This window comes from Trachurus trachurus, assembly GCF_905171665.1.
Source record: "Trachurus trachurus genome assembly, chromosome: 11".
Taxonomy (NCBI): domain Eukaryota; kingdom Metazoa; phylum Chordata; class Actinopteri; order Carangiformes; family Carangidae; genus Trachurus; species Trachurus trachurus.
Genome location: NC_139904.1, coordinates 28,325,562 through 28,347,979, shown reverse-complemented (window position 1 = coordinate 28,347,979; position 22,418 = coordinate 28,325,562). Strand labels below are relative to the sequence as shown.

The window sequence follows — 22,418 nt, the reverse complement described above, 5'->3', positions numbered from 1 at the left end:
AGAGGTTTTGCATGACGCAATGTAACATCCGATAAATATTTTGCTGCATTAGCCATTTTTACAGTTTGTCTCAAGGGTTTACACATCATAAAACCTCTGCCCCAATACCCTCACATTGACTGAGGAAATACCCCCGAATGATTTGAGCTAAAAATGTCAAGACATAAGAGAAACTGAAACTGGTCTGCAGTGTTAATTGACCCTTCGCCAACTCCTCCCACAAACGGCTATTGTCCAGTCCAATCCTACGTTAGCAACCGTAACTATAGGCCTGGCAAGCTTTCCGCAGTGAGTCATTACGTTTGCTTTTGTGGACACATTTTGAGACTAGGACGAAAAACATTTGTTTGTAGAGAAGGATGTTGTTGCTGCTACTATGGCGGTGGCGGCAGCAGCAATATAGAGATGTTCAGATACGAGCAGGGTTCTAAATTAACTTTTTAGATCACCAGCCAATTTGGCTGGTAACTTTCTAAAGTTACCAGCCAATCAGAATTTCCACTAGCCAAATTTTTTCCGGTGAAAATAAGAGAGATTATTTACGTTCATACTGTGTTTTTTTTCATCACATTGTAGCCTAAATGTCTTTGTACATCTTTGCAAATGATTAAGTACAGGTAATGTGTGATGTCAAACCTTATAAGCTACTCTTACCCTAAAATCCTGTTTTTATTATTTTATTTTATCATTTAGGCTATTTATTTATTCAGTTTTACACACAACTGTATTCTGTTAGCTAGACAAAAAAAACAAAAAAAACTAGTCCAGTAACTACTGTCAATGAAGGACTGGGCTAAGACTGAGAGGTGGACATGAGGGATATTTCAGTGTTTCTCTTCTATAAAACACATTCTACATGTGGGGGCAGAGCTCTGTGGGAAACAGTAGGAGAGAACCAGCTGGACAGGGAACCAGGGTTTGACACAACACCGACAACAAGCACTGAGAGCCAGGTAGCATGCGCTGCAGGAGAAGCAGGTCCGTGCAGCTGATCGGTTCACATGACATGCAGTTTGCTTGCTGCCTCCCAAAAAGTTGAGCTTTTTCATCTGTGCACCGCGAACATGCACGAAAAAACAAACAAACCGCGACGTATCGTCTGCCGCCGCTACGGCTTCACTTTCGTTGTGAGCGGGCATGTGGCACGTCTACACGTTGCATCTGAACGGTCCCATGCACGCACACACGCTTCAACCAAGCGGGCCGGTGTGAGTCGCGAGCGACGGGTTGGAGTCTCCTCTCTGCTGTAGCGTGAAACACCGGCCTGCGCGCAGCCAATGGGCGTCTGATACGTCATCACGTAGCATGCAGTGTTCATGGTAAATGTAGTACTGCCAGGGGGACAAATGACTGAGAACAGTAGAGCGGCTCTGGCCGTGATGATTGCCTCACGCACCACCGGCCAAACTGGCTAGTAAGTATTTATTAACACCCGCCAAAATGATTTTTAACCCGCATTTGGCGGGTTGGCGGGTGTTAATTTAGAACCCTGGATACGAGCAGACTTTTTTTTCGACTTGAGCAAGTGTAAATATGGGGATAACCATATGTTCACCTCCGAAATGACAGCTGTACTTTTAGGGCTTTTAGGCGAGGGATCGTCCAGGCAGGGACTGCTTTCACTGACTGATACAGCGGTGGGAGAAAAAAAAAACAGCAGCGAAAGTTGTATGTGGTTCACAATCGCCCAAAAACTTGCAGTTTGACAACGTTTCATGACCAGTGAGATGACCTAAGTCTTCGTGGGTTGATAGACGGTAAAATTACCGGTCCTTACTGCTGCTCTGTACATTGTCCAGTCGTGTCGTTGAACAGATGTTTTATCCTCCTGCGCGAGTCACGTCACTGAAAACTATGAATGATCTTTGTGACTTCTTCTCTCTATTATCTCAGAACAGTTTATCCAGAAATTTGCTGATATTTCCTTTGAAATCGATACCAAATACTGCCAGGAGTAGGGATGCACGATAGTTATCGGTCCGATAGTTATCAGCCCGATAATTATCGGCCCGATATCAGGAAATTATGACGTAATTTCGATAAATCCGATATCATAACTTATCGGCCCGATAAGATTTATTATATATTTTTTGTCAGCACTGCGGTATGGGTCGTTTTTTTTTACCAAGCGCTCTCACTCAGAGCGCTCTGCTCTACTCCTACATGATACCTGCGGCCTGCAGTGAATGCTGCGTTCAAGTGGCCTCCCTATAATCGGAAAAACAACTTTCTGACGGCAATCAGAATAGTCCCTCATTTCGGAAAACAACTCGTCAACTCGGTCATAATTTTGGTAGTTGCCGACTTTACTTGATCAACGTCTTATCCACAATATTTTACCAATTACCCTTATTACACATAAACCATAGAAATATGAACATAAAAAGGTCTGAAGAACGGCTCGCAAAAAGGGAACTGGGAATTCCCGTCAACACATGAACGCAGCACAATGTGCGTACTGGGTTTGTAAACAGAACATGATGGCGCTAATGTGGGGGGGTAATAAAGAAGACAGCTCGCTGGATATCTGTAATAACTGTTCCAAGGAAGCTCCACGAGGAGGGAAAATAGCGCGAGTAAACCTGGTCAGTCACCTGAAACATGAGCGTCGCTCCGACGGAGTTTTCAAAGCTACGAGGACGATGCTAACAACGCTAGCAACATAAAGCTAACTGTAAGAAGCCACCGGGACACAAACACACAGACACTCTCTCCCTCTCTCTCCCCTTCAACCACACACACACCCCTGTACCCCCCCACCCCCTCTCACACAGACACTCTGACAGACAGACTGTCTGTCTGTCTCTCTCTCACACAGACACAATCTCTCTCTCTCTGATAGTTATTCATTTGTATGGAACCAGTCAGGCTTTTTTACCTTGTGGGATGCACAATGTACAATGTCGGTATTTATTTTAAAGGGACAACGAGGAGTTTCTATTCGGTAATAAAAAAGTCTCACGTTAATGTGGATGAATCTCCGCTACCCACACTTGTTAATGGGCCCATTATCGATAAATATATCGTTCTGTCTCTATCGTTATTTTGTTATTATTAGTGGTGGCGGAAGTGCTGGTCGAGCCGACCAGCGTTTCCTTCGTTGCGAATCATGAGAATAACGCAGCTGAATCGCCGTTTATGGTCGGAACTACGGTGGTATGTGAGCCTCTTTGAACCTCTGACTTTAATTATTGATGAATGAAAACATGAGTCCGTCTTGCGCCCGGTCAAAGAAATGTACGGTGCGCGCGGAGGCTCATAAATGTAGTGTGAAAACGCTTCGCTTTTCCAAAACTCCTCGTTGTCCCTTTAAATGAGTAAAATAAAATGATTATAAATATAATAAAATCAGTTCTAGAGTATTTTATTTTTTATATCAATAAGTTATGCACCTTATTTAAATAGATGTTCATTGAGATATCAAATAGTTTAGCAAATGTTTGAAAGGCTTGTTAATAGAATATCTTCATTTAAAGAGTCAAAACTGTCACGATATGTTAGGTCCTGACTAGTCTTTCTAATCTCCAGGTATGTTATCGGTTATCGGTATCGGTATCGGCCTTCAGAAGCGGAAAGTTATCGGTTATCGGTATCGGTTTCAAAAAAATGTTATCGTGCATCCCTAGCCAGGAGCATGGCAGGGAGTGAAAGCTTGCCCGCCGTAGCAACAGTAACCAAGGGGGCGGGGCTTACGCGAAGGGTCAATTCTGGGTCTCAAACACTTTCACTGTCAAGTCTTTGAGGCAGTTTAAACCAGAGCATAAGTGTGCTGAGAAGTTGAAGTGCGGTCTATACAAGTTCAAAGAGCCAACAAATATTGATTTTTAGTTTTTATTTAACACTTTTACATTCCACATGTGGAACTAGTTTGACCAGACTGAAGATCAGTCCCAGGGTAACCCTGCAAGACAATGAGAAGGGATAATGTTACTAGGGCTGTAAGAAAAAAGGTGGTATAATGCGGGGGGTGGATGGTTGAAGCTTGCTTGGAGCGTGGCTTGGAGCATTGTTCTCATTGGGTGGGTTGATGGGTGGAGGAAGGTACTCGGGAGAATACTGCATGTGGGAGTGGAAGTCCCGTGCACGCTGGAAGCCATTGCTGGTCTGAATGATGTAGGTTGAAGGCAGCAGAGGAGAAGTCGCACTCGGGGTCTCACCCTGGGTCTCAGGTACTGCTTCCCAACTGAATTCAGGGAAAGGATGAGGTGGAAGGGGTAAAAAGCCAGGGGCTGAGACGTAGGCTTCTCCTGCAGGCTGTGAAGGCCTCAAAGATGTATCTGGACCTCCATAAGGCATGGGGCCATCACCCATATGGACGGCTGGGGAGCCTGCACTGGAGCCACCTCTGTAAGGCATGGGGCCATCACCCATATGGACGGCTGGGAAGCCTGCACTGGAGCCACCTCTGTAAGGCATGGGGCCATCGACATTCCTAGAGGCTTGGTAGCCTGCACGGGAGCCACTTCCATAAGGCATGGGGCCATCATCATTCCTGGGGGCTGGGTAGCCTGCACTGGAGCCACCTTTGTAAGGCATGGGGCCATCACCCATATGGAGGGCTGGAGCATTGCCATGAGAAGGTGCAAACCTGGAGGTTGCAGGCTGAGGTTGCACAGGGAAGCTGGGAGCACTGAAGCTGGATGTAGAGGCTGGGGCCTGGGCTGGGGCCTGGGGCTGTGACAGGGGCATCATGAGAGGATGAGAACCGCCAGAAGGAGAGTTTGATGAGCCAGAACTGCCACTGTTGCTCCAGGTAGCCGTGTAGGGATAGTTATAGTCTGGACAGGATGGGAGAGTCAAGAATAAGCTTCAGTTTGTGCATAGACTTGTCAACAGCATTTTGAAAGGTTTCTCAGTTTAGAACTCTAGAGTTGGTGGCATATTAAGTGATTTAGGAGCTGCAGAAGTTTACCAAAATACATGTGAAGATGTATCAACTATGAAACTCAAGTTACGTATGCATTTTCTTTGTTCAGAGTCCTAAAAGCTGACTAATTTGTAAAGTGAAGAAATTACTTTACCTCCCTTTGTTGCAGGAAAAGCAGCAGCACAGCTCAACAGCAGACAGATCCAAGAAACCCTGAAACAGTGAGAGATGTTTATTTTTGCTCCTAAATGTAAAATTGAGCCGAAACTGAGTCACTTTAAGGAGACGTTTAAAAACACAAAAACAGTTCCTCTTACCTCAAAGCCAGTCCAGGTGCCATGTTTGACTCTAACATCGCAGTGGCGTTTCAGCAGTTCGTCTTCAGCAGCCAGTGAATAGTGGAGACTGACAGTCTGGTCTGTCAACTGAGTGGAGCTGCTCTGGTTTTATACTGCTGCTCCCCGTGGCCTCTGCTCTAATTACACTCATTAGCAGCACCTGGGGGGCCCAATCAGGCCCTGATGAGGCCCAGTCTGTGTCCAGAGAGGGAGTGGGGGGGTGTGAGGGTGCGTTCAGGTTCAACGTCTATATTTTTAAACCTGATTCACTAAATGTATGTTTTAACCTGCCTCTATTAGTAGTATTTGTATTGCACAAATATTCTCTGTCTATTATGAGTGTTTAAATGTGTGTTGTGTCTTTACAGTTTTTGAGATAAAATTCTGATATTTGCCAAACTTCATCAACCATGGCTCCAAATTATTGTCATTTTCTTTCAGGAAGATTGAAGAATTGGATAGTATATGTTTACAGTCAAACGTTTTCATGCACTGTAGGCTCAATCTTTGATAAATCAAAAATCTGAGAAACAAGTTTTGTGGAGGACAGTCTGAAGATGCTCCCTAGCAAGTTTGGTGACAATTGAGCAAAAATTGTGGGAGGTTTTATAAGTTTTACAGTTGTAATAAGTGGATAAACGTTTCAGTAGTATTGAGGCTACATTTTGGTGAATGTTGATGTGCCCCCCCCCCCTGGAGGGGCATATGGGGTCGGACATTTCTGTTAAGTTTGGTGAGTTTTCGCCCATGGGAAGTATGATTTCCTCGGAAGAAAGAAGAAGAAGAAGAAGAAGAATTCCTGGCAGTTCAGCTTCCCGGACCCTAACTAGTAACCACTATAGGCTACGTTCACTCTGCAGTTACAAGTGACCTGAACCCGATTTTTTTTTGCTCAAATGTGACCCATATCCGATTTGCTTTTCACAGTGTAAACAGCACAAGTCGCATTGAATCTGACATTTTCTAATCAGATTCAGGCCTATCCTATGTGGTCCTGAATCAGATTCAGATCCGATTTTTTCCAATGCAACCCCAGTGTGAACAGTGTTCAGTGTCACTTTACAATGTTTACTCTAGGTTTTGTTTTAAGAAGCAGCGGCAGGACCACACACACACACACACACACACACACACACACACACACACACACACACACACACACACACACACACACACACACACACACACACAGGCTGGCCCTGCTGTTGCAGCCATCGCTAAAAATAGTTTTCAGGAAGAGATGCAAAAGAAGCGGGAGGGACACAGCAGTCAATAGTCACAGTAAGATGATACTGGATTTCGGTACAATATTCATCAATGCATATGAGTTCCTGGCAGAGCTTTCAGATAAATACGCAGCCATAAGCACTTAATTCCTCCAAGTATTGAGTGATACCAAATTGTCTAAGAAAGCTGTAACATCTCAGTTCAGTCTGAATGTGAACTGTACAGTCCATTAGCTCTGCTGCATTCAGGTGCAGTCAGGCACCTGAATGACGCCGTCGGCAAACCAACCGGATGTCATTTTACTGGACGAGAGAAAGACGGTAAAACGTGGGTCAGGTAAACAATACGACATCACCATGACAACATATTGTCACACCTGTATTGTTTTGCCTCGAGCTGGCGGACCACTTGTTTACATAGAGGCTTGTTTATCCTGTTACATGCGGCGTCTGTTGTCTGTCTGACGTCTGCCCGATTTCACGTGAATGCAACATCAAGAATACGTTCCGATATGCAACCGCACCACTAGATGGGGGGAATTCCTACATACTGGGGCTTTAATAAACGCTGTTCAGTATGATGGTACTGGATGTGTTGCTGCCAACCCGTACCGCCTGTGGTCTCCCAGTCAGGAAGTCCAGCAGCCAGTTGCACAGCGAGGTGTTTAGGCCCAGCCGGTCCAGTTTGGTGATGAGCTGTTGGGGGATGATTGTATTGAATGCTGAACTGAAATCAATGAACAGCATTCTGATGTATGAGTTTCTTGAGTCCAGGTGTGTGAGGGATGGGTGAAGAGCAGCAGAGATGGCATCATCTCTGGGAACCCCTCTCCCTTGAGGTTTCTCATGGTTTCTCCTGGGAGTTTTTCCTCAGTGGATGTGAGCATCTAAGGGGCAGAGGATGTTGTTATGAATCTGTGTAAAGACAAACTGCTTGTAAAAATGGGCTGTGCAAATAAAGTTGCCTTGCCTTACTGACCAATGGTGCTCATGGATACTGTAGTTAGTGTTTACTTTACCAAAATGATGGACGTAACATAGATTCTGAGGAACCAGGACATTAGGAATTATGTACAGGACACATTTTCCAAACATGGTCCCTCATCTACAGCCACTTGAGCACCTCCACCACCCAAGGCCACCTCTAGCCCTAATGACAAGTGGGAGGCTCTATTTCCAGTGTGTGCTGTCAGTCTCACCTGTTGTCCCAGCCCGAGCTCTCCTCCCCCTCCCCCTCCCCCTCCCCTCTTCTACTGCTGCCACATCCTGTGAATATGAAAAACAATGGGGGAGTGAACATTCAGCGGTAGAGGTATTATACATGTTTATGCTTCTCAGGTATCAGGTGACAAGTTGAATTTTCAACTCATATTTCTGTAGTATATATGAACCATATTGTCAGTGACAAAAGTCAGTGAGTTAATTGTTGCGCTTCATCCCATTTAAAGGGATAGTTCACCCAAAATTGAAATTTCACTCATTCACCCTCAGGCCGACTAAGGGCTGGGAGAAGTTTCAGAGTCCTCTGTGGCTTCTCTGAGTTACAGGGGGTCTTGGCGTAGCAGTGCATGTCCATATAACGGTTGCAAATGGATACCAACTGTCTTCAATACAAGACGGACATTACATACGAGCAGCATGGAGGTATTTGGATGTTTTTTGGTGTGTCTTTTTGTTACGAAGACAGTTGGTATCCATTTGCAACCATTATATGGACATGCAGTGCTACACCGAGACCCCCTGTAACTCAGAGAAGCCACGGATAACTCTGAAACTTCTCCCAGCCCTTAGTCGACATGAGGGTGAGTAGATAATGAGTGACATTTCAATTTTGGGTGAACTATCCCTTTAAAGGTCAGTCATACTGTAGATGTGCATGACCTTTGCTTGCCTTGGTCTGTGGTCATCTGTACTTGATGACCCCATTGGGTAACCGTGGCCGTATTGTTTTAAAGTTACAATAAACTTCAATATTAAAAGCTTCAATATTAGTAAATACGCTTGAAAATAATCAGAATATCTGAACATTTAGAAACATTTACAACATAATGTGTTATGTCATGAAAAATGAACAATACTCTGGATCAGAAAACAAATCTAAGCACATTTGAGGCAGTGACTCAGGAGGAGGATTTGATCTACTCATCAGAGGCTTGTTGAAGTAACTCAACTAGCAGTCACACGTCAGTCATACGTCTCATGTGCCTCAGGTTTCCAGCAGACCATTGCTCACTAATCAGCATTGTGACTGCAGTGAAACAGCATCAGAGTGCACAGAACTCTGAAATGCTTTACATACGGTTATATCCAAACCACAAGACCAATTGCTCACTGAGTGACAGAAAAGCAACTTCATCACAGCTGCATAGACTTTGCTCAACAAAGGCCACAACTCAAATCATAATACTGCTGGTTGTCTCAGATGACTTGCTAAATTTCTTTTCAAGTGGGGCAAACAGGGCCTGGGGATGGGCTGAGAAATACTGGAATTTCACTGTGCATGACTGCAAAAAGTCTTACTTAGCTCATGAATCTAAGGATGAGACTTATAACAAGAAGAGAGGGTGTGTGCAAGGTCAGACGAGACAGATACAACAGTGCGCCAAACTGACAGAGATAGTTGTAATATTCAAGTCTGGGGATGTTTTTCCTGCTTTTAGAATTGGACACTTGGACCAAACTGACTACAACCAGGCCAAGTACCACTCTGTCCTACAGAGACATGCTGTACCTTCAGATTTACATCTTTGTGGAGAAGGAGCCAACCAAAGAACTACGGTACTTGAAAAACAATGACCACCAAGGACCAGTCTCTCAACCTTAATGCCTCTCAATATTAATGTATTTATGTATATGTATGATAATATTAAAGCAGAAGTAAGCGATCCGGTCGTTTTGGCTAATGCTGCATTCCAGGCAGGCTTTTGAAACCGTAAATTACAGCTTCAAGTCACAACTTACGATTTTGTAGCGTTCCAGGCAACCCACTGGTGTTTTTCCGACCTGTTTTACCGGTGAAAGTCACTATAACGGCCACTCGTAACTTCCGACCCGTGAACTCGTACCAGATCGAACTGGTATGACTTCACAGGTCGGAAAAACACGAGTTACGGGCTGCCTTGAACGCACCGTAACAGTCCTCGTCCCTACGTCACCACATTCACGCGCATCCCTTGGCTGCACACACAGCCCTGCATGCCGTTCTCTCTCCTCATTGGATAAAAACTGTAGGATACGAGAAAAGTTTTCTCCTCGGCTCAGAGCAGAGCAGAGTGACTGACAGACCCGTGTTTCGGTCCAAACACTCTATGTAAGTGATTGCTGTCGGAAGATATAAGACTTATATTAACACAAATATATTGCTTACTTCTGCTTTAAGTAGAGAATGGAGAGAACAAGTGGTCTGGGACAACATGGGTCATCAAGTCCAACTCAAAGCACGTTCAACTAGATTTTTCACAGATCTAATGTTCCACTCAAATCGTTAAGCAGATATTAGGCTATATTAACAACTATCCACAGTTTTGGGGAGTGTCTCAAACTTTGACAATGACAATTAAAATATCCTCCTTGTTAATTGCCTTAATATACCAGAGAAAATGTGGTCTTAAAGGGGAACTACGCAAGTCTGGTTGCTTTTCCTCTGTGTTGCTAACCCTCCTCCCGACCATGTGCATTTGTTTTCAATGAAGCCGGCGAGAAAGAAATCCATGGAGTGGTGGATAACATTATGATGCAGTGGCGTGCACAGGGGGGGGGCAGGGGGGGCGGTCGCCCCCCCTCGTGGCCCAATTGTTGAAAAACGCGTGCTAAAGTGCCCCCTGGGAGCCAAAACGCGCGTTAAAGTGCCCTCTTGGAAGCCAAAACACGTGCTAAAGTGTCCTCATGGGGGGCAAAACGTGTGTTAAAGTGCCCTCTAGGAGCCAAAACGTGTGCTAAAGAGCCCTCTAGGAGCCACAATGCGTGCTAAAGTGCCCTCTAGGAGCTGAAACGCGTGCTTAAGTGCCCTCTTGGGAGCCAAAACGCGTGCTTAAGTGCCCTCTAGGAGCCAAAACGTGTGCTAAAGTGCCCTCATGGTTGCCAAAACGTGTGCTAAAGTGCCCTCTAGGAGCCAAAACACATGTTAAAGTGCCCTCTTGGAAGCCAAAACACATGTTAAAGTGCCCTTGGAAGCCAAAACGTGTGCTAAAGTGCTCTCTTGGGAGCCAAAACACGTGTTAAAACAGGCCACATCGATGTTTTTTAGTCTTAAGGTATTGATATCATAAAACAGGCCAAATCAACGTTTAAAAAGGCCAAATTTTTTTCGCCGGCGACCACCAAACGCACCATGTCGCTACAGTCTCACTCTTGTCATTTTCTGAAACTTGGCAGCCCTGAAAGTGCCCTCTAGGAGCCACATCTAGGAACCAAAACGTGTGCTAAAGTGGCCTCTTGGGGGCCAAAACACGTGTTAAAACAGGCCAAATCGACGTTTTTTTAGTCTTAAGGTATCGATATTAAAACAGGCCAAATCGATGTTAAAAAGGCCAAAAAATTTTCGCCGCCAACCTGTGGTCGCCGGCCAAACGCACCATGTCGCTACAGTCTCACTCTTGTCATTTTCTGAAACTTGGCAGCCCTGAAAGTGCCCTCTAGGAGCCACATCTCGGAGCCAAAACATGTGCTAAAGTGGCCTCTTGGGAGCTAAAACATGTGTTAAAGTGCCTTCAGGGAAGCCAAAACGTGTGCTAAAGTGCCCTCTTCAGTGGCGAGGACGCGCTATTAGGTGCCCCTTTTTTTCCTTTTCGCCCCTGCCCTTCAAAAAGTCTGTGCACGCCACTGTTATGATGTGTTTATTGGTGTAGTTTTATCTGTCATAAACAAGAGATTACTACAGGTTACGGCCTGAGTTTGTGTCGTGACTCGTGGTGCTGCCAAGATGAGAGCTGGGACACCGGGTCGGAGGCTCTGATCTTACAAGGTTGGTTTACAGCCAAGAGACGCTAGGTGGAAGGCAGAGAGCCTCCATTTTCCCTGGAACAAGTTACAAGTCATTTATCTGACCATCACTAGTACTCTGAAGCTGTTTAATTAAGGTAAAAATGTAGCAAAGTTAAGGTAAAAATCTTGCATGGTTCCTCTTTCAAGGTCCAGTGTGTAGACTGATGAGGTGATCTAATCCATTTTATAATATGTCTGCTGTTTCCTACTCCTTCTTTCATTCAGCCTTCCTCTTCATTGGTTTATTTATGAACGTGAAACTCACGAAACGTGCTCTCTAGCTGGCTGGATTTTACGGGCTGCCGTACAAACATGGCGGTACAAGATCGCGAGTGACACTCTCAGCAAGACCCTGTATTATTATAAGGCTACTATAACCAAACAAATTTTATAGCGATTATACACTTATACAAATATATTCATGAGTAGTATATTCAGATTTTGACAATAAACCTTGCCAATTATTACACACTGGACCTTTAAAAAATCCAATTTAGTGACTAACTGACAATCAGTTGACTGAATTAATAAATTATGGAATTTTAAAGTGATTGAGAGAAAAAAAAATTAAACCTGTTGGGGGAAAAAGTATTTGACAAAGTATTTTGTTTGCCATTTTTAAATCTAGCTTTGGCTGTCCTTTAATGAAAAAGAATGAATAAATTTGAATCAACAACAAGTGATTAGTTCGGTGCAACGCACTTGTCTTTGTTGGTCACATGTACTGGCCAACTGTCTTTGTTCACTTTGACTGGTGAAAGTATGTCAGTGGGTTACATTGACACCAGTGCAGCGAGAGAAGGAGGAGCCGATGAAATAGGTCACATGTTTGCACACTGATCGCTACTCGAAACAGTCACTGCAAAGCCCGTTCTCCACATCACTGGAGCTGCGCCCTGCTACGCGTCCACTTTGAATGGAATAAGGCTCGTTTGTAGATTTAACTCGGTTTTAGTGAAGACAGACGAGTCTCGACTTCTCTCGTTCGGTTCAGAACCGAGGACGAAGAAAAACTGCTCTCTGGGTGTCGTTTAAACCCACTCTCTCTGAAAACTTACAGCTTCGGTTTGACATGAGATTTTTTTCCTCCCTGTGAAATTGTCTCTTCGTTAGTCTGACACTGCCGACCGAACCGACCGCTGCTTTTTCACGGTCTTTAACAAGTTTTCCACGACGTCCATTTAAATGTTGTAGCTTTGAAGACAGTTTCTCAACCGGACTCATTCAGCGACTTTTCAGTTGCTGAACCAAAGACAGAAACACGGCTTCTGCACTGAGGTAGCAGAGGAGGAGGAAAACCCCCAAACTCACAAGGACATGGAGTCAACCAAAGCTGGTGAGTGTGTTTTTTTAACATCAAGTAGAATGACTCCAGTTTGCTGTAATGGGATTAATATTGTGGCGGCAGCCTGCATTAGGTTAGTGAAATTAGCCTTCTTCAAAGCAGCACGACTAGTTTAACACGGACTATCTGTTGTTTGAAAATGTTTATATCGTGTTTTGGGTCTTTTAAAATGGTAAAGGTCGAGCTGTGTGTCGGTGTGTTGGTATTAAACTGGGTTAGGAGTGCCAGCAGGCTGTTGTTATTGCCCAAGTAGTTGGCTGGAGCAGCACTGCAGTCGTCTCCTCTCACATGGACCCGTCAGCCTAGCCATGTGTACCTGTGTTTACGCTCCTCGTGCGTCGCCGCTCATTGGCCGAGCGGCATCGTGACGTAGACATTGCATAATTTCCCCCAGCTAGATGGCGTGGGGTCTCGCCGCGGTACACGTGAGACTTCTCACAGCAGCGAGCGGTGACCCAGTTTTCCCGGGGAAAGAATATGCCTGCTCCACGTGGGGGCGTGTTAAAAAGAAAAGAAAAAAAAAAACGCCTAAAGTTATAGTGCATTCAAGAGCCGTGGGACGTCACACGGTGCTCTTTGTGTAGCTTTATTTTCTGTCTTTCTGTTGAAAATACATGTAGAATAGACACAGCCAGTCAGTTTCCGTGTGAACTGGCTCTCTGAGTGAGATACAGGAGGAAGGAGTTGGTTGACCGTGGTTTTTAACTGGGTCACAACTGATGACTGCATTTTTTCCATATTTGTACATTAGCTTTTTCTTTTTAATAAAATAAAAGCTTAAGTCAGATGTTTTTAACTCGCACATTAATATTAATAATATTATTTGTTTCGAAAGTTGAAAAAGATTAAAACTAAGCAGTGTCTGCTGACTTGATATCAAACACTTAATTATATTAGAGCATGCTCTGCCAGACTGAAAAAAATGGAGCCATAAAGATGATGATTTAACACTGGATCCTCCTCTAGATGTTCTGGAGCCTGTATGTGAGTGGCTGCAGGGACCAGCCAGACTACCTACTACACCCTTGTGAAGTTGACATTATGTAATGGCTGTTACCTAATCACTGAGAATGGCAGGGGAAGACATCAGGTCAGCCTGTGTTGAGGGGGGAAAAAACAGCTCAGCCGCAGCCGCAGCCTGTCTGCTCGCTTCCCACTGGCTGAGGGAGCTGCTGTCGTATTATGATCTGTCCTCTTTATGTTAAGCTCGTCGTGAGTTAGAGTTACATTTAATTTCAAGGGAAGGGAACAGCAGGGCGCATGAGCCACGGACAAAGGATTCAGTCACCACAGGGCTGAATGCAGCATTTGAAATAAACGGAGAAGACTGATCATTTCATGTTTTTCTTGTCATAAAAACAAAACCAGCACTTTAGATAGTCCAGCACTCACTGGTTTCTAACCTGTTTGCAGCACTGTTTTTTTTGTTGTTGTTTTTTTTTTAATACTCAGGCCTACAGTGAAACACAAGGAAGTAGTGCATTTGCTAGGGACTATTTTCAGGTGTGCATTAATCCTGATTTGGTGCTTTAGTAGGTAGGCTATCTGATAATAATAGAGCTGTATAGCCCAGAGCAATGACAGATATGGGGCTACAGGTATAATGTCAGTTTGTTAGTAGGACAGTAGGAGAAATAGATTCCCCTGCCTGTTTTAAGGAAGAAAAAAAACCCTGACAAATATGAATGGATTTTTTCCCCCCAGCACAAAGTGCTGCACACTGTGGAGTGTTGCAGCAGTCCCTTTCATCATGGCCCATTTTCTTTTTCTTCCATTTTACACCAGGAGGCGTTATAGCCTATATCAGCTCATCCAGCTCTTCCTCCAGCCCGGAGTCCTGTCACAGCGACTCCTCCAACGGCAGCTACCAGTCGTCCTCCCCGCCCCACGGCTCCTCACCCAGCCGCCGCCATCTGGGTCAGACAGCCGACCCCGCACTCTCTGCTGGGGGCCAAAGCCTTCCAGGGACCCAGAAGACTGGCCGATCTTCCTCCTCTGCTAAATGTGGCATCACAAGTAAGAGAACCACTCATGTTTTCAAAGACCAATTATATTAATCTAATAATTAATCAGAGTTTTTCATGTGGAGAACACTTCCTCCCATTAGGGATCAAACTGTGCTCAGTAAATAAGAGGATGCTAATTTTAGGAAGTTTCCAGTAAAGGTTGTTGCTGCCTGAATAGGAAAAGGTCATACAAGGAAAAAATAGTGCAAATTATAAAATCTGACTCATAACTTACAAAAGCCTTCTATACAATTTACATCGCAGATCACTTATCTTAGCTGGACTGGTTCATCTTATAGCCTCCAGGCTACTGGCTCTACTTTAAGCATCATATCCTTCTATGTTGTAAAACCATTAGCTCAAGTCCCTGCTATGCATTTTGAAATTATTACGGTTTTTTTTTTAAATTATAATTATTATTATTATTTACTTTTAATTTTTCTGATTTTAAAAACAAGTAAATTTAAAAATAAAATGCAAAAATCTCTCAAAGATTTCCAGCCAACAATGTGACTCATTTTACCTTGAAATGATGTTGCACTTGTGACATCACATGTGAAATAGATGTGATGTTGTATCTAACTCGGGTAGATTTTAACAATGTGTGTCTGTACCAATCAGAAATCAACGGCCTGGTGCTGCTGTGTAAGGTCTGCGGTGATGTCGCCTCTGGATTCCACTATGGTGTCCACGCCTGTGAGGGTTGCAAGGTGAGTGCAGCGTTCTCAACCAACAACCCCCCCATCCTCCGACACACACACACACACACACAGAGCAAACATGCTGCAGACACCCAATCGGAATCATTTTCACTGCGACACAGAAATGTGACTTTGGACTGGAGTTGAAGTGGGTCACTGCAGACATAACCATCTGCACAGCCACAACCAGACTCAGTGAAACTAGTCCACTCTCCCCGTATTTATATCAGCAGCCCCCTCATTCTTCACGTTGCTGTGTGGCCTAGTTAACTGTGGGGAGCGGTGCGCAGCGACAAACACACCACAGTACGCCTTAGAGGAGGAACACACACACACACACACACACACACACACACTCAGTGTTCTATTCTGATGTATTGATAAGCCAGTGTTATGCCGTTTTACTGTACAACACGCACAACTGCAAGAACACAAACGATTTGGCTGAAAATGGACTTAAAAATGCCAAAATTGTATTTTTTTTAAAAAAAAACATTCAACACTCAATTTAAAACTAAATTCTGTAGATTTAAAAAAAAAATGATATTCTTTCTTATTTGATTACGTCAGTATACGTACATAGAACTCAAACCCCCACATCTCACGTTTCCTCACAGAGGATAAATCTAATCAAACACACAATAAATCAAGCTTGATAACATAGAAAGAAATTGCTGAAAAAAAAACCGAAACACTTATATAACACATTTCAGAATTTTTCAATGGGGGCTGATCCCTTTCACAGCAATCAGAACCAAAATAATATCCAAACATATACCCTCGAAACACAACAGATGCTGACGACATAACAAAAATAAGAAACATATAAAACAAACGACAAAAGTGGGAAATAACAAAAAAAAAAACTACCACAAAACAACAACACAAACTGTTACACTCAGATTTCTTTTAACATACATGCTTGTCTCCCTCTTGTCTCAATGGTGTGCGTGACCTTAGGCTTCACACTGTACTGTTTGTCTGTGAACACACAGGGCTTCTTCAGGAGGAGCATCCAACAGAACATCCAGTACAAGAAGTGCCTTAAGAACGAGAGCTGCCCCATCATGAGGATCAACAGGAACCGCTGCCAGCAGTGCCGCTTCAAGAAATGCCTGATGGTGGGGATGTCCAGAGACTGTGAGTATCTGCTGTAGCCACCACACCCTCTTATACACACATACAGACCAGTCGCTAGCATCTGAGGCAGAGCAACAATGTTATATTTATTAATGTTGAATAGCATATCAGAAGTGTATTTGTCCTCCGTTGTAAATGCCGATACCTTTCAAAGCTCTTGCCAGGTTTTTCTTTCATAAATTTAAAGTATCCTAAACCAAGTCAAAAATAATCCTGATGACATCACTGTGATGCAACCAAGGTTATTTTTAATTCACTAAGCTCCTAGACAGTAGAGTAACACAAGTCTTTCTCCTCTCCTCTCTTCAGCTGTGCGTTTTGGCCGAATCCCCAAGCGGGAGAAGCAGCGCATGCTGCTGGAGATGCAGAGTGCTATGAACAACATGATGAACAACAGCCAGCTGCACAGCCAGCTGCACAGCAACCAGACCTTACCCATCGCCAAACCACTGCCAGCCAGTACCACAAAACCTACCTCTGAGGACGGCGGCTCCGCCTCCTCCTGCTCTCCCTCCTCCTCCCCACGCTCCAGCCAATCGGACGGCGGCTCGGACCCCGAGCCCACCGTGACGATGGACACCAGCCCCAGCTCGTCCTCGCCGAGCGCGTCCGACAGCGGCGAAGAGGAGGTGATCGGCTCGGTGACCAGGGCCCACCAGGAGACCTTCATGTACAACCAGGAGCAGAGCAGCCTGACGGCCGTGGCCCCGCCCCCCACCGCCACCGCCGCCGCCGCCACGGGGCCCCTGAACACTGACTCCGGTCAAAACGCCACTAACCATTGGAAGGAGGAGCGACAGGACACCTGGAACCACCGTAACAACATGGTCACCATGGCGGCCCAGGACCCGTCCTCCGGCCTGGGCCCTCAGGGTCCAGAGGGCAACACCCCCACCCACTGCCCCTTCAGACTGTCCAGGAGCGCTGGCAGCCACTGTCCAGCCTACGCACACGGAGCCTTCAGAGCTGCAGCTAGCCAGGAGCAGGCCCACGCCGGCTTCACTGGACACCAGTGGAGAGAAGGCAAAAGGATGCACCTGGTGAGATAAACACACAGCCCAGTGAACGTGCTTGAATTAAGAAATTAAAACCTTAAAATACCATTGAAGTCAGTGAGAGGGAGGGAAATAAAATGTAAAATTATAGTGAAACATGTGAAAACAGTTCAGAGACCAGTATCTTTTCATCAAGGAGACATGAGTTCATAACACTAGTGTCTTTGTGCTGTGAATCAGCTGCAGCTGTCTGATGCTTTTCTAAAGCACCATCACAGCCTCTGAAACATTACTTCTTTTTTTTGGGCCACTTGGGGGCGTTATGAGGTGTGATGAGCTGGAAATGAAACATCTGACTTCTTAGGAATTAGCAGCAGCCTGCACAGGCAGCTGCCTCTTTATAATATCAGCATCATCCTTACCATTAAAATCAATTAGACTCAATTCGAACTTCATTTTTGTTCCACCAACTTTGAACTTGGGACCTCATACATGTCTCTCCTGATCTTCCTGTCCTCAGGTTTGTCCAATGAACACATCTCCTTACGTGGACCCTCAGAAGTCCGGCCACGAGGTGTGGGAGGAGTTCTCCCACAGCTTCACCCCCGCCGTCAGGGAGGTGGTGGAGTTTGCCAAGAAGATCCCGGGCTTCAGAGACCTGACCCAGCACGACCAGGTCAGCCTGCTGAAGGCCGGCACCTTCGAGGTACGCACCGCTCTCTCTCTCTCTCTCTCGCCCATGCGTCTCATGTTTGACAGAGCAGCAGCAGTTGTTGTTGTTGTTGTCCCTGCGCTGACAGCGGTGTTTGTGTTCTGCAGGTGCTGGTGGTTCGCTTCGCCTCTCTCTTTGACGTGAAGGACCGCACCGTCACCTTCCTGGGAGGGAAGAAGTACAGTGTGGACGCCCTGAGGGCCATGGGGGCCAGCGACCTCCTCAACTCCATGTTCGACTTCAGTGAGAAGCTGATCAACCTGGGCCTCAGCGAGGAGGAGATGAGCCTCTTCACTGCTGTGGTGCTGGTCTCTGCAGGTGGGTTTTCATCACGGCTCTACTACAGTACACACCTTCAACATAGTTTATTCATCGTCTAAAACATTGGTTCCCAACCTGGGGGCGTCAGAGATGTCAGGGGGTCCACTGAGCTTTGTCTGTTCTGAGGTTGTGAGGTCATCAAAATTATATTTGTGCATATTGACATTTTAAAATCCCAATAACACACCTAATTGGAAAATCAAAATCATGTATAAACAAAGACAATAGAAAGAAAAACCTACAACCTGCCTGCTTATAGGGACATGATAACAATTATGACACAATGGATTGAAAGATAAAATAAAACAAAACAAACTAAGATAGAACAAAATAGAATAAAAAGAATCAGATTAATGATTCAAAATGTATATGGGGCTCCTCATTGTAAAGGTTGGGAACCACTGGTCTAAAAGCAGCACAATACTTTGAAGGCTAACCCCAGTAGACCTTAACCACATATACAACTATTGTGGAAATAGAATTGGATTAAACAACAGAAGTACAAAAAAGATCTTTGTTTGTTATAAGACACCTACATTTTCTCAAATATAAATCTATAAACACATCGACTTGTGTGTTGTGGCCCCTTCTGGTCCAAATCCTCATGTTGGCAAAACCAGTTCATTAGTCAACTGATAGGTGAGTGTAACCCAAGTTCTGGCATCTGTCCCCCTGTGTTTGAAGGTTAGCCTGCAGCAGCCTCACAAACTAAATGTGGCCAGCTCAGTTACACCATCGGTTAAGTTGCAGGAATTCCTCCATGTGCCTGGACAACTTGGCATGTTTGTCACTAGATTAACAACCTTCTCAGCAGTTTTAGCGACTGCAACTATGGAATTGTTGTTACAAAGTCAGGATTTTAGGAGTGAGCATGTGTTTGAGTCAGCATCTCTGTCATCCATCACATCAGCCCGACTCTAACCTCTGCATCCCGTTCTTCCAGACCGTTCCGGCATCGAGAATGTGAACTCGGTGGAGGCCCTGCAGGAAACGCTGATCCGCGCCCTGCGGAGCCTCATCACCAAGAACCACCCCAACGAGTCGGCCATCTTCACCAAGCTGCTGCTCAAGCTGCCCGACCTGCGCTCCCTCAACAACATGCACTCGGAGCAGCTCCTGGCCTTCAAGGTCCATTCCTGAACTTTTCCTCCAGTACTTGACTCCCAGACGCAAACTGGAACTGGGCCCCCCCGTGACCGAAAAAAAAGCAGGAGGCCGACCAGCCGGAGACCAGCAGCTCCACCAGCCTCCCAGACCACACCTGCACCTCCACGCTTCTCCTTGTTTTCGGGGCGTTTGGTTCTGTTTCTTCTGTCTATAAACCGAACTAAAGCTCCAAGCTGACATTTAAAAGGGGAGGATGACCATAAAATGTTATTGTACTGTACTGTAGGGCGTAACTGCCTGTGTGATGGTAATGCGTACATACAGACACATTGATTGATGTACATGTTTCCTGTGTTTGTGTGTAGCATACTGTGCGTTTGCGACTGTGCAAACGATAGAAGCACTTTTCTGTATAGCGTAGCCTGGTATTTTTGCATTCATAGTGCAATATGTGACTGCTTTTTGTTTTGAGCTGTATAGTGAGTTGTCAAAAAACAAAACGACAAAAAAAAAAAACTTGTGTACATTGTTCAGTGGCACTCATTGATATGAATAGGTGCTGTACTCGTTATAAAGGGGGAGTTGTAAACCTAAAAATAACCCCAGGAACTGAATGACCAGAGGTGGAGTCCTCTTCCAGCAGACGACAATGAGAGGAATGTGGTGTTAAGCTGATTAAAGTTGCAGCTTTCCGTTCTGGCTACCAAGAGAAATCAAAGAATGTGTTTTAATTTGAATGATTTTGGGAAGCAAAAGAAGACAGTGTCTTATTTGAAAGCTTTTTCATGCAGTTCACAGTTGCACTAAGTTGTGTTCCTGTCAAGCTGCAGGTTACCTTATTTTTCTAAATTATTTGGGCATTTTGACAAATCAAATGTATCAGTGTCACTCTCTTGCTTTGGGATACAAGGTTTCTACACACGGAACAGTGAAAATGGAGTTAGACTGAACCAATGGAATTCTGGACTTTCAGCATCTTCTCGTATATCTTTTATTTTTTCCTTTTAAAGAAAAAAAAAAGCTTTCTCTGAGATTCTAGTGTCAGCTGTCCTCTTTGTCCCGGGTCATGTTGAGTTTCCTGGTCAGACACTTCATGTTGCTGTTGGACACTGGATGGCAGAGAAAACGTGTCTCGCTGTCACCAGCAACTCCTGCTTTGAATAAACATTTCTGTTTTACAAAACTGTACAGACTTTAGCTGAGTGTAGTTAAGCTGTATAGGTAGGACTATTCCACATAAAATATGACTGTAATATCACTGATGTGATTGTAGTTTAAAGAAATAAGCTGAGTCCAGGTGACATCTGAGTTGCTGGTGTTCAGATATTTTTGCCATCTTTTTTTCTGTTGGTTTCCGATGTTGAATTCAGAACGTCTGGCTGTCCATATCCAGAGCTTCTGTCATTGTGTTAACATTGCTAAAATGTGGTTCTGTTCTCCTCTGTGAAAGGATTGCAGTATGCATAGATTTCTATATAAATATATACATACTATCATACATACATAACTGTATAGATGAATATATCTATATAAATAAATTTTATAAATGCAGTTCATTTTGTCAAGTGGTGTTGTCTTTGAATGAATGAGAATCACCTTATTAGGTTTTTAGGTCATATTAATTGTTGTTATTATTTATTGCTTTGGCTTTAGGATGAATTATTATTATTAACATTATTTTAAATGCTGCTACGGGTACTTGGGAATGCCTCAAATGGAAATTTCATTGTATGACATACAATGACAATAAAAGCATCTTAATATTAAGTATTTTTATAAGTTAAGAAGCCTTAAAATATGGCAGACATTAACTAAAATAATGATCAAATATATTAAAAATTAAACTAAAGAGACTTGAAACTATTTCCTGAAGTCAGTTTCATTTTAGAGATGTTCTTAAAATAAACTAGTCTGAATTTGGCACCAGAGAAACCAGAGAAGTTTTCTATAAGGGCAGAGAAAGCAAGAGCACTTACAGTTGACTCTGCAATGTTAAACATGACATTTATTCACTCACTTTTACTGTCACTCATCTTGATAAAGTCCTGGAGCTGCAGCTGAAGATTTCTGCACCACTGAATTATTTGTCAAGAACCCTAACCATAACTATTTGGTTTGATTTAAGGGATAGGTAGGGTTTAAGAATGCATAAGCGCCACCATATGGTCATTCAGTCACACTGCATGTCCTGGTTCAGTGTCATCCAATAGGTTTTGTATAAGATCAACCAATCAGCTTAGACCAGGAAAATAAATGATGCAACACACTGAATACAAGACGGTTAAAGTGTGACTCGACATGAACATGTGACAGCTCCTGTTGACTGGGATGTGAAATCATATGAATGAAAATAACAATCTTTTCATTGCTAAACCAAGTCTTGTGAGCCTGATGAGTGTTATTTGAGGTCTGCACAGGTTGCATGGTCTGGATTACGTTTTATTAGAAGATTTATAATTCAAAAGACTCCTGCTACATCCTGTCGTCTCAGAGTTCGATACATGAAAATAGGAACAGGTTGAGCATGAATCTAGGGAATCTAAAAAGACTGAATCTTCTTTATTTTCTCATTGAATTTAAGATGAGCTTTATTAACAGGTTGTTGAGCAGAGGCTTTGGTCCTCATCCAGGTGGAGGAAGTCAGAGCTCATGGACGGTGGGACTGGTAGTGTCCCTA

At 44.2% G+C, this 22,418-nt stretch overlaps 1 protein-coding gene across 1 annotated transcript; it reads left to right on the top strand.

Moving 5' to 3' along the window:
• The first annotated feature begins 12,259 nt into the window (after positions 1-12,259).
• nr1d2b (nuclear receptor subfamily 1, group D, member 2b) lies at positions 12,260-21,292 on the top strand. Its single transcript, XM_083981878.1, has 8 exons — positions 12,260-12,750; positions 14,545-14,775; positions 15,387-15,475; positions 16,462-16,606; positions 16,916-17,646; positions 18,122-18,307; positions 18,421-18,631; positions 19,578-21,292. The coding sequence occupies exons 1-8, from the start codon at positions 12,732-12,734 to the stop codon at positions 19,772-19,774; spliced, it is 1,809 nt and encodes a 602-aa protein (XP_083838004.1). The 5' UTR covers positions 12,260-12,731; the 3' UTR covers positions 19,775-21,292.
• Positions 21,293-22,418: the final 1,126 nt, after the last annotated feature.